The sequence below is a fragment of the Phallusia mammillata genome, chromosome 1, assembly GCF_965637545.1.
Source record: "Phallusia mammillata chromosome 1, kaPhaMamm4.hap1.1, whole genome shotgun sequence".
Taxonomy (NCBI): Eukaryota; Metazoa; Chordata; class Ascidiacea; order Phlebobranchia; family Ascidiidae; genus Phallusia; species Phallusia mammillata.
This window is the reverse complement of record NC_137252.1, coordinates 16,819,929-16,833,211: the sequence shown is the minus strand read 5'-3', so window position 1 is coordinate 16,833,211 and position 13,283 is coordinate 16,819,929. Positions and strand designations below refer to the sequence as shown.

At 38.1% G+C, this 13,283-nt stretch overlaps 1 protein-coding gene across 1 annotated transcript; it reads left to right on the top strand.

The window, feature by feature from the left end:
- The first annotated feature begins 432 nt into the window (after positions 1-432).
- LOC145229541 (E3 ubiquitin-protein ligase pellino homolog 2-like) lies at positions 433-12,884 on the top strand. Its single transcript, XM_080094900.1, has 10 exons — positions 433-778; positions 1,119-1,251; positions 1,608-1,706; positions 6,870-6,982; positions 7,311-7,404; positions 7,884-8,081; positions 8,757-8,855; positions 10,346-10,561; positions 10,872-10,987; positions 11,181-12,884. Exons 1-10 carry the CDS (start codon positions 552-554, stop codon positions 11,305-11,307), a joined length of 1,422 nt encoding a protein of 473 aa, XP_079951026.1. The 5' UTR covers positions 433-551; the 3' UTR covers positions 11,308-12,884.
- Positions 12,885-13,283: the final 399 nt, after the last annotated feature.

Genomic DNA, 13,283 nt, shown 5'->3' with positions numbered 1-13,283 from the left:
CTATAAACAAATAGTATGTGAAATCGTCGATTAAATTCGGGAATAAAGTTAAAGTGAAAATGACTTTTAGTGGGGGGCCATGGGCCCTGGTTGGGAACCACTGGTTTAGGTCAAAGTGAATCGGTTCATCGTTTTTCTGCCACATGAGGCGGGTGAACGACGAAATCAGACCAGGCCACAACATCAACAGACGTCAGTTCGCCTGTCACCAATAAAACTCTTTCGGCGTGGCGTGGGTTTTTTGATTGTTTGTGCACTTCGGGAACAAAAGTACCTAACAGGGATTCGCAAGAATCGAAAGGTGTCGTTTAACACTAGATTGCCGTCCAGCACAGTTATGACTTAACAGACAACTTTCGCAGTAAATGCAGGGTGTTTGTTTTCGGTTAAAAATTATAGTATTAATGTTCATTGTTCAGGTTGTTATCACAGCTAAATCATTTTCACAATTTTACGCAGTGTTAACTTTAATCTGAAAAATAAGGTGCTAAGGTGTCAGTTTAGTTCGTTTGTTTTTTGCTCCACTCCGCTGACTGTGACAAAGCAACTTAATGAAGTCAGAGAAGATGGAAGTTTCTATGCCAGCTGCCAGCAAATTGCCTGGCCCTGTACCCATGGATGTACAAGTATCAGGAATACCAGCAACATCAGATGATTTGCCGTCCTTTTCCCAATATCGGAATACAAACTGTGACTTGCACAATCAAGGATCAAGCAAACTGATCAACCAAAACTCTTGTGACGATGAAATAATATATGGACAACTTATTGTTTTAGGGTACATTTACATTCTAACTTCTTTTACCAGATGTTGATGTTTTGAGTCATGAATATGTTACTTATGCACAAACGTTTTGTTGATTAATATCTCTAGACAGTATACAACATATTTTATCTTTATCGTATCAGATACATAAGACAAGTACAGAAATGAATAACTTTCCACGATCTACCTTTGGTGGTCTGGATAACTCATGCTGAACTATATTGCGAGTTTTGTGTGATTGGTGTTTATCAATTGCCTTGTAAACATAATATAGTTTGTTCATCTAAAATGCTTTTGCTTGACTTGTATGTCAATATGATGAGAACATACTTTAACTTTTTTTGTTTTGTAGAACAAATGGAACTCTTCCTGGTGGTGACAAAGGACGAAGAAGAAGTTGTTTTACGTTAAGAAGAAGAAAAAAACCAAATGGTGTAAAACCATCTGAGCAGCACCAAGTTTTACCAAAAGCATCACATTCGGAGGTTACTTGAATTTGATTATGTTTGACTATTTTATTCATTTTTTTAGTGTATATTTTTTTAAGTGTACATTTCTTTAATATTGTATATATAATGTTTTTATCATGGTAAAAAACCACACTGTTTTGTACTGTCAGTAAAATGAAGGGCCCTGAACACCATCTTGCTGTCATATTGATTGCAATGCTATAAATATTTAATGCAACATACACTTGATTTTGTTGTGTTATTTTTGCTAAATTGAAAATGGTGTGCATTCTGACATTTTATAAGCATAGTAGTTGTTTGCAAAGCCTGGTTTTGGTTTGATCATTTTTTTATCAATCAAAATACTCTATTATGCATCTTTGTGTTTGCAGGCGTTTAATCGGAAAGACCATCATAGTGTTTCATATACCTTACCTAGAAGTGTTGTTGTTGTACCCTATGTCGAAGATCCAGACACAGATATGTTTCAGGTAGGTCCATTATTATGTATGTAAACCAACAATATGCAAAACTACATTTGAAAGTTGTCACATACACGCACAGCAGTTTTAGGGTGTGATCTGAGAAATTACTTTTAGCTAATGTACTTACAATTACTCTCACAGTGATATTTGAATTTCTAAGTGCACACACTCACATGCCATTTACAGCGGCACGAACTCTTGTGTAAATGTAAACTTAACATTATATGTACTCAGATGTTTAGCTGTAGAATGCACATCATGACTACATCCCAGTTTCGCAAAGTAAACAGTTAAACCATGTCTGGTTATCAGTCTTGGCATTTTAGAGTGGGTGGTGCCATTTCTTCTGCTCTGACTTTCAGTAAACAACTCTTGTATTCATATTACAATATGGTCGCACACTTGTTATAAAGGTTGGTTTGAATCTATATGTAGCAGGAAATGGGGTGATAATGTATTGCTTTAATGTGTGCATATCAAAATTGCCAGGTTTTTTTCATCTCTGGTGAGAAAATAATGGCTTTAGGGCATTATTAGATCTGCCCGACATTCTTTTACTTTGTGTCAGAGCATGACCACTGCTTGCAACAAAATTCTATCAAACACAGAATAGTTGTGTTATATTTGTGGCTCCTGTTACTTTTTTGCTTTTTGGAAAAGTCAACTTGGTGCTAGTGGCTATAATATGCCTAAATAATTTACATGTAAACATTTACCCACACTCTGTTGCTGGTGTGTGCAAAATTCTGGACAGTCAATATTTTCATTTTAAAGTCGGGAAAAATAAACGTGTTGTACCCTTCCGGACAAACACCGCTCGTTTACAAGAAACGTAGCTGAAGTGATTGCTGGCTTTTGGACACAACTAGTGGGACGTTATTGCCAAGGCGTATCGTCAACGATTCGACTGGCTTTATGCAACGATCCTAAAAGTTATAGGGCTTACAGTGCCAGTGAAGCGATCAACCTCAACCGTGACTACGTTATAGTTTGTAAAGATTTTCAAAATTGCAAAGTCACTTGGTGTTGTTTAACATCCTGGCATAAAGCGTAGCAGCACGTTAGCCAGTGCAAAATGAGACAAGATTGGAATGAGATACAGAGGTGTTTTACAAGCTTCAAAATGTCATGGTTGTGGAATTTCCACTTCACATAGCAACTGACGCTTGAACCGCTTCATCGCACCTGTATTGAACAACGCAAGGGGATAAACTTCCGACAGTCATAACAGAGGAAACGATTGTACTGCCCGAAACCCTACTCCTCCAAAGTGCCCTGTCTAAAATTGCGTTGGGAAACACCATTACGTAGGTGAAGTTTTCAAGCCAATCTGTGTTTGTACGAAAAGTAAACCCGGGGTACAGAACTATTTTTCCAGTGGTTTGTCAGACCACAGAATGCTTTTGTCTCATACAATTTTTGTTTAGTTTGTTACCCAACATAAAGTATAGATAGCTTTTACAGGCAGAGTTTTCTGGTTGAACATTTGGGTAGTGTGTGCAACCCATCCCACTGGGCGTGTTTGCTTCGGTTCAGGACTATCAAGTTCCAAACGTCAGCATAATATTCAAGAATATCCCGGGATAGATTTGCGAAGTTTACTTGTCAGTCAACAGGGCGATGTGAAACGCGTTTAACCCACAAATTTGCATATAATTGAGGGCAATATGCACAGACAAGAAAATCGGCAACACGTTTAGTTGGTGACAAAACTTCGTAGCCTTTGGCCAACTCACGTTTGACCGGCATTTAAAATAGTGGTGGCGTTACGGCGAAAAAAAGAATATTCGTTGTTTCAGAAAAAAGTCAATGAGTACAAAGATACATATATTGGTAGTTATTATTAGCTTGGTTTATTCATGGGATGTATCATCGGTTAATCATCGATTTTTATTTCATCGTACCACACGATTGGGCTTTTGACTGACGCTTTTTTGACTGTGCTGTGATTGGAAATATCAGCTTGAAGCACCAAGCAGAGTAAAGTGGTGCAAACAAAACACCAGTAGACGTCCACCGCTTGTGCGAAACACAAACACGACACCTCGGCGCTACTCCCCGTCGCTCTTCCAAAGGAACTTTAAACACTTTGGCCCTTACACCAACGTCTTGTCGCTTTCACTTCTAGCTCCTATGCTTGTGTGCGTGCAGGCTGTGTGCTAACGCCGACGGCCTGCGTACGTCACAAGTTGTGAGTGACGTTGTCCCGTGACCCCCCTTTCTCCTAAATGTTATGACGTAACTCAGTTGCGTCCGTGTGGTGTACACTGAAGATCCAGACGAGTTTACTGAAAGTTGTGTAACAATTTATTTGCGACTATTTTTATGTGTCTCAACCTATTTCCGCTTGCGTTGGTAGGTAGGACCAGCGATAACCCAGTAGTTGGTAGGCTACGCTAATTTGAAAAAAATGTTATGTATTCCATGGAATTTTGATCAGCTGCACTTGTCAACGGCCATTTAGCCATTGATTGATTTTTCTATTTGTTGCTACTTCGCAATTGAATCTCACTTGTCTAAGCAAACTTTTCGGTCGCCTGGTACCCATGTTACAGCAAACAGCTGTAAACATGGGTGACCCCATTAAGAGGGCATTGGAAGGCAGCGTTTGGATAAAAACTGAATACCGCGTGTTACTTCTCAATATCACACACTTTTTTGAAACCTTCACTTGAGTTTTGTTGCATATTGAAAGTCTAGTGGAGTGTAAATGCCAAATATCGACTTTTGGTTTTTGTTCGACTGAGTGGTTTGTTACTTGCCCTCAATACATCGATTTCCATTTAGTTGCACTTCATTGCCCCTAAAACAGACATTCAATCCGACCATCTCACTAATGGCGAATTTCAGAGAGACTGACCGTTGTGATTAACAAATTAATGCCGTCTTATCGCTCTCATACATCAGCGCCGTTGCCATATGTAAGCCGTCACCCAAAATAAGAATGTTCTGAAATTTTCACACTTTAAATTAAATTTCGTACGTTTTGCGTCGCGCGAAAGCAAGACTTGTTTATGTACAATCTTGATAGGATAAAAACTTAGTAAACTGGGGATGTGGTTCATTATGTCCGCCGGTTTCGCAGTAATGTTTGTTACCTAACGATGTATATCGTCGCAAAAGGTAATGCTCAAAATAGTACAGTATTTGGTGTAAAGGGCAAGTTCAAACAATTTTTTCTTGCATATAAAAAATTGAAACTTTTGCAAGTAAACTCGTTCAATTCGAAAACTTTTTGAACTATCTTTAAAATACTTTAGCGTAATCATTGCTGATATTTCGTAAAGGCAATAAAATACTGCTATGTTTTGTAACTTATTTTTTGTGTGTGGAGTTAAAAAAGTGCGGGTCAAAGCCAAAACATCACCGAAACAGCGAATTGGTGGTTATGATTTGGTCCACCGAAACTTATGTTTCACACCACTCTACTCCGAACTACCGTGTCAATCCTCCCCCACAACATGTGCGTTTTTATTTCTTGACGGTTACTTTCCCATCACATCCGACGCTCTCACCACTGGACCATAAAGGTCGCGGCCTGTGAGTCCCGAACCATCTGCTTTACACATGGTCGAGCCACACGGTAAATGGGAACGGCGTGTCTAATGAATCATTAATTGTACGTTGCCGCTGCTTAGCTGGATTCAGCTAGGTTACTCTGTATCAGAAGGCACATACAACCGGCTCTCCGCACTCGGGCACTTAAGACAGCCGGCGGCAAGCCAGTGCAATTAGCCGGTAACAATTGATGTTTCTCTGATTTGTCGTGCAGTCAAGCATTTAATCGCCTCTCCGGGGCATTGGGAATATTACATATATATTGTTTTTGGCCGAACATTGGAGGGCAATAACTTAAAATTGTGTTTTGATGAGTACAAGCACCACACGTTAACCTTCGGACTTATTCGTTGGATCGGTGTATTTTTGTACTTTTGTCACCTGACCAGGCAAGGTGTGGGTTGGTATTATACAAACACTGCTGCGGTTTCGATTGCTCATGTGAGTTAACACCGATTTCGATTCTTTTGCACTTTCGCTTTTCTCGCACACAGACTGCCAACACAATGACACACCGGTCAACAAAATTTTGTGAAGGTAATTAAGGTGGACTAAATTTCGTGAGGAAGTAACCAAGACAGTTTCTGTTCTGTGTTACATTATGTAAAGGCAAAATTTTGCACTTCTTGGGGTGAATAGCATCCACCAACATAAACTTAACGTTTGCAATAGCTTATTTAATGAACGATGTTGCAATTGACTACAGTTATGGAAATTGCACTGTTTTGCATTTGAACTATAGAAAGTCCCGAATGTATATATGGCATGCCACGCACATTACATCATTCCACACCTCAGCACATAACTCAGGAGGTTTGCGGTGTTAGGCTTTTGGCGGGAATCCTATGCCGCCTTTGTCATTGATAAAAGCGGCCGATCTGACGCTCTTATGCGTGTAGACTTGCCCAGACCTGCCCCACTCCGCCGCTGCTTGCTGGGCACACACCGTTACCAACAACGCGCGTTTTACGAATGCTCGATGGTCTTCGATCTCGGCATTTCTCTTGCTGCACAGAACAGCTGGTCGATTGCGCTATTCCCGGGAGATTACGTCGGCTGTCAATGACGAAATCTGTCAAAGTCCAAAACTGGATATTTATAAAAAAACAAACCTGTATCAAAACTTAAATTCAAACAAATAAAAACTTTTTTATACTCAACTGAGTGTCAAACAAACACTAAAACAGCTTTTTTAGGCATTTTAAATTGACAAGACATGTTACAAAAATTGTTCTTTGAAAGGATAGTTTCTGATTCTACTGTTTAACCTGCTTTTTTGTCTTAAAATACCATTTTATTGCAACACAAACACAGAAAGTCATTATGTTTGTGGACAAGACACATGTTTAAATGTGTTTTTATTACTCTGCCTTAGCGACAATGCTGATGATTTATCAAAAGGCAAAGATTTACATCACATCATGTGCTTAGGGGAACTTTTGTTTTATGCATAAATATTTGAGTAAATGTTTTGTTTGACAAACAATGTTCAGGTATTGTAAAACACTTTTTACCTTATAATTCTCACAATTAATCAAATTCTATGGTTTTGTTTCTGCTTTGACATTTATTTTCCCTCAACGTAACATTTATTTTCCCTTTTTCCTAAAGATTGGCAGATCTACTGAAGAACCCATTGACTTTGTGGTCATGGACATCTTGCCTGGAATGTCAATACCTACCAATTCCACTGACCAACAACCACAACAGAGCACGATATCAAGGCAAGTCCTGCGTTTTCAAGTGTTAAAACCTTTGTAATGCATTTTACATGGTACAACACACCTGTGGTGGTTATATCACACCAACTTATTTCTTTCACTGTGTATTAATGCATTCAAGAATCCCATTTGCATACTTAGAGCATAACCATCAATCTAATAGTAATTCCGATTTTTAATACCGAAGTGCTTCAAAAATTAGTGTTGAATATACTATAAAATGTTACTGACTAGTTTTTGTGATGTGTTAAATTTGTTTGTGTAGTTTATGTGTCAAATAGTTTGTTGAATGTTATACAGCTACAGTATTTAACCAACTTGTTCCTTGCAGGTTTGCCTGTCGTATAGTGTGTGATCGAAAGCCACCTTACACAGCAAGAATATATGCTGCAGGCTTTGATACCTCAATGAACATCATTTTGGGAGTAAGTCTCACTGATTTACATGTACCTTTCATAAAAAAGTTGCTTCTCTGCTGTTCTTAAATCCACATATAGCTGGCCAGTTTTTATTTGCCTACTAGACTTAAACACATTACAAAAGCATCGTTGGAATAAAATGCTTTGCACAGAAATTATTTGTGAAATTTGTGAAAAGAAAGTATTTTAAAACTATACAGCTTAATGGATTCCCCACACAAATGCGTACAGCATGAAGTGAAATTAACTAACTTTTGTATGCACAGCCGAATTTTTAATGTAAACATTGCTGTGATTGTTGTCAATTAAAAAATACATCCTATCATTATAGATCAAAACATAATATTGTTTTTACAACACTTCTGTTATTCTAATCAAGACAATTTTATATAAGAATGTAATATAACACATGTTTAAATTAAAATTCTTTTGGTTGGTAGATGTTGTGAACAGAATATGTCAATATAACTTATTCCTTTTTTTAGGAAAAAGCTCCAAAGTGGATGATAGAAAAAGGGGGTAATAAGATTATGGATGGTCTTACAACTAACGGCGTATTGATTATGCAGCCGAAAAACGGCTTTAGCCAGCAATCTGAACCCACCCAGTGGAAAGAAACCTCTTTGTGTGGGGATATTTATCGACTAAGGGAATCCCGTTCTGCACAATCACCTGGTGCAAAGGTTTGTTTTGTGCAAAGTGTTGTCAGGAGACTGATTGCCACATAACTCTGAAAAAATGCTTGGAGAGCTTGGTTGTGTCTGTCAAGTGGCGCTTAAGGGCTTCTTTGTTACGCAAAATGGTGTACTGCTTGCCATTGTGTTAGCTTGTGTGTATTTCAACCGCATATGAGACTTAAATGTACACAATAAAACCATGTCAATGCATCAATGTTTTTTCAAAAGGATTGTATTTGTAATTTTTTTTCCTCCTACAAAATGATTTGTCAAGAAACTGCAGCCTGTAATCTGCCCTGGCATGTATAGGCAAGCCAGCTGTGTTTGACCGGTACACCAAGCAACCATGTCAACATTTATTCAGCTTTCAAGCTTAGACCTGTCCACTGATCCGCTCTCAGTTCATTTTCCATAAAAGAAGATGTAAAAAAGTTGTGCATACATTTTGTCAAAGCACGGGATTACTATTAAACTAACCTGTTATGTAAAGTCCTTAAATTGCCCATCAAACTGCTTACAACTACGGTTTCATTATGGGTCCCCTTCCCTGAAGGGGACACATATTGTTTTTGTCTATTTTTATTACTTGGAATTCTTTAAAAATATATCTGAACTGATTTGTTGCATAGATGACTATGGTTTAGTTTTGATTAGTGCATATTATAACCTATTTGGTTGCAGGTGGAGAGCGACAACAACATTCTTGTAAATGGAACTCTTATTGACCTCTGTGGCGCCACCCTATTGTGGAGATCTTCAAGTAATGCAGAATGCATGCCGGTAAGTATCACTATGTCATCTATGATACACATGTTTTTACTTATTTCCTTTCCATTTTACATGGCCTTTGCAATGTTTCTGGCTGGAACATATAACCTTAATTCATTTTTTTAAGATTTTAAAGTCTAGGTTTAATGTTTTTGGGTTTGTTGTTTTTTGGTTGTTGGTAAACTAATGCTGTTTATGGTTGACTGCAAGGCATCTTTATGTGTTTTAATCATACAATAACAATTTTGAAATCACCACCTTGTGGCTCTGGGATGTTTACAGGTCATTGGGAAGGACATTGTCAAAAAATACTGAAAAGTTTTTCTTGGATATTGCAATATTCGGCACCCAAGTTTACACATGTGAAATGAAGCAATGTTTGCCAATAAGTGGGAAAATCTATTGTTGAATAAAAGTCATGACATAAACTCCATTTGCAGCTTTTTACCAAAAAACAACAACATTTTGTTGAAGTGTTGCATCCCTTGCTTTAATTGTCATTGAAAGCTGTGTGACTATCATGGCAGTGAACTTTTAATACCAATGTACACCTTCAAATTCTATGTTTGGTTATCACCAAGTTGTATGTGTAGTTAAAATACTCAATTTTGACCCAGGACTTGTGGAGCCAGTTTATGGCATTGGTAAACATTTTTTGATTATATTTGACTTAGGTTGGGTCCCCTACCCCAGCGCTTCCCAACCGGTGGGCCGCGGCCCACTGGTGGTCCGCGACGTACTTTCTGGTGGGCCGTGAAGCTTTTCAAACTATTACCATACCAATATAGAAGTTAAAAAAAGTTACACAGTTTGTGTGAACGTACTTTCAAATTTAACCTTTTTTCTCAAAAATATAAAATTATTCACTATGAAAGCCGCATAAGATTACACGTTAAACAAAGTTTGATTACACAAACAAACTGCAATTGTCGCGTCACAACAGTTGTACTAGTTGTAAAATCTTTAAGCTGTAACTGTCTTTGTTAGCTTTATTTGGTTTTTGAGTAGCTACAAAATAAATAGTTTTTTTCCCCAGAAAGTAGTAATGATCTCATAAATGATATCAAATCAGCAAGCTCAGGCTTCACATTAACAGAAGTATTGCTTGTGCAGTTATTATTTATCTGTCAATTTTAGTTCTTTTCCATTGTGGTTTTGTCGCAATATTAAACGGTGGTCCGCCAAAAAAAGTATTTTTTTAAATGGGCCGCGAGCTGGAAAAGGTTGGGAAGCACTGCCCTACCCCACTAAAACCAAAAATAACTTACTCTGTGTGGTTTTTGGTATTTATTGATTTCCTGCAGTTTGTCCATGTACATTTGGCATGCAGCAATTGGTTGGTTTTAACTGAAACTTTTACAGCCGGTACTATAGCTATGAAGCTGTGCATTCTGTATTTATTTGACTCAACAATACATCTTATTGTGTGTGTGAAATGATAACATGGTAAAAGGTTTCTTTCTGTTTGAAAAACAACTTAAATTATGGTGGTACAATTGCAGACCCCCAGACATATTGACCAGCTCATCCAAAATCTTAACCTCGGACGACCCCAATGCCCTGTGGGTTTGACGACACTAGCATTCCCACGAAGGAGTCGTGCAACTCGTGAAACAGAAAAACAGCCCTGGGTGTATGTTGAATGTGGTCATGTTCATGGAAGAATCAGTTGGGGCTACCAGGGAGAGGAAGAAATGATGTGTCCATTGTGCAGATCTGTAAGTATCCTGAAATGATGTGTTGAATTTTACATGTACTATCATTAAACCTTTTAAATGTTTTTTGTAAATTATTCGTCACTGTGTATCTATTTTTGTTAGTAAATGTAAGGGAAACTTATACAAATATGATGTAAATGCAAGAAAACACTTAAGTGATACTGTATATGAAAACCTAACAATTTGATTTGTTTGATGATCAGTTTAAAACAGGTAAAATAAAAATGAATTATTAACCAACTTCCATTCATCACAAACCAGTAATGCATGCATCAGCAGACAAATATAACAACATCCTGTCATTTTTCAGGTTGGCAAGTATGTTCCTCTGTGGATAGGAAATGAACCAGCATTTTATATCGACACTGGGTCACCTACACACTGTTTTGTGCCATGTGGACATGTCTGTTCACAACAAACTGCTAAGTATGTTGGGTAAAATATACACTAACACTTTGCAAAGGGCGGGCAGTTGATATCTACATCTATACAAGATACATATACAACTTACCAACGGTTTATTTAAAGAGTTTTGTTAAAGTACATGTATGTGTGAGCACATGTATACGGCAGTCTTACAATTATGTTCACGTTTCAAATTTTTACCACTCTTCTTTAGATACTGGTCTCAAACAGCTCTACCTCATGGCACACAAGCCTACAACGCCGCATGTCCGTTCTGTGCTACACCTCTAGAGGGAGACCAAGGCTTTAAAAAGCTTATATGGCAGCAGCCTGTTGACTGACAAGCCTTGCAGTAACCCATAAGAGACAGTCAACACATAACGCAGCACATCTGGCCAAACGTGGAGGCCTTCCTTCAAGCATCAGGCAAGGAACAAAGCAACTAGGTGTGCAGTCGCAGGAGATATATATCGCGGTGAACTGGGCAGTCAGGCATGTGCTGGTGGTCGTTTATGTACACAGTTAGATAGCTCTTCACTTCGTTCTCTTTCTCCTTCTGGAAAGCAACTTGTTTCCGCCCCCTCTTATTTCAAATGCTCACGCTATTTGTGTTTGTTTTACTACGTTTCCTTGAACAATTTCTCCACAAATCCACTGGTTTATCGATGTTGCTGAACCATACAAGAGGAAATTTAAAGTAGGAATGTAATTAAAAAAATTAAAAAAGTTAGCTTTTGGCCACTTGGACTTCAGAAACTCAAGACTATTTTCAGATACTGGGCATTTTTGCATCTGGGTTTTACGATTTACTAATTTCGTCACGGATTTCTTTGCCGAGCGCGGCGGTTGCAGGTGATATCACATGAGTTGTTTCATATGAAATAGTTTTGCGTTCACCGTGAATTCTATATGTAAGTAGCGCTTCGTACAAAGTCTGTCACCCAATTTTCAATCAATTTTAGATGAATTACAGTTAAGAAAATCAACACACAGTTTGTGTGGCGAATGTTAAACTGATGTGTATATTGTGTCCTTTGTACGTGCGTTTTCCAACTACTTGTGCAGAGATGCTTTTTTCTTTTCTTTACTAACACAGCGCTGTAAAACTGTGTGTGTCTTGGTCCCTTCAAAATACTCTTTTCTTTCATGGTACATTTCTGTTCTCTCTGTACGGGGCGGCCACCCTCGTCGTTATGCATTCAAGGTTTGCCATCTTTTTTTTCTTGCGTTATTTTGGTGACACTGTTTTAGATCTGTTACGTTGTCACAGTTTATCGCACCGTCTATTGTTTTTTTTGTTTTTTTGCGGTCAACTATTGGCGCATAAGTAAGTCACGTGGCCATGCTTCAACAATGCGCAATCGCCTGTACGCTTTTTTACTTTTGCAACCGCCACCCACAGTGTCTGAAGAGACGTTGCACATTTGTAAACTGATAAGAACATTATGATTGGTGGTAGCATTAAAGTATTGGTTTCTTGCAAAACATAAAAACATGAAATTTTCGCGATGTTTTACCCTCAATGTACTGTCTTGAGACGTGTAAACAATTTCCCTCCGTTATTGCGATATTACCATAATATGAAGTCTTTATGTTTCAAATCAGTAAAAAATTGCGAAACTTGTGATGCGCAAATACATTTATCCAACGCACTTCGGTCGCTAACGCTTACGATCCGAGAACTTTTACAATGCTCCAACCATCGCATATCATCACTGTGATGTAAATATTTCCATCGCAAATTTGTTTTTGTCTTGTTGGATTCGGTTATAAAGAGTAGTGATTTCGTGTCTTCATTCGCCTGGTGTCGCCTACTTTTTCCGAACCTTCTGCCGCCTGCGTGATCCGATAACGCACACAGGATTTTTCCCAGCAACTGAAGCTCGTCACGTAGATTTTTTAACATGAACTTTCTCCAGCTCTGTTGTTCTATGTTTGCTGACTTTTTGAAAAGCCTGAAAAGCAGTTGGATAGAAAAGTCTACGTTATAAAACGTCTATGTTTCCCATTAGTTTTTCCGTAGAGACAACTTGCATCTTGTTTTAAATTAGGTACCAATTCGCTTCGAACTGAACAGTAGATCCACAGATTACATTTAAAAGCATAATCGGTGTCAAATAGATTGCTTGAAAGTGGTTCGAAACACCTATTTTTTTCCGAATCGGAGTTGTTTGTTTCTATTATTTAATGTACGCTAAGTACCAAATTCGTTTAATTTAGAATCGAACCTAAACTGAGAAACTTAGCGCTTTAACAAACTTCGTGGGGTACCTACATGAATAGATTTTTGTTGCTTTAGGGCAGGGGTGGCCAAACT

Coding starts and splice junctions, on each gene's coding strand:
- LOC145229541 (XM_080094900.1), top strand. CDS start 552: ATGAAGTCAGAGAAGATGGAAGTTTCTATGCCAGCTGCCAGCAAATTG. Junction 8,082..8,756: donor CACAATCACCTGGTGCAAAG/GTTTGTTTTGTG, acceptor ATTTGGTTGCAG/GTGGAGAGCGACAACAACAT. Junction 10,988..11,180: donor TGTTCACAACAAACTGCTAA/GTATGTTGGGTA, acceptor ACTCTTCTTTAG/ATACTGGTCTCAAACAGCTC.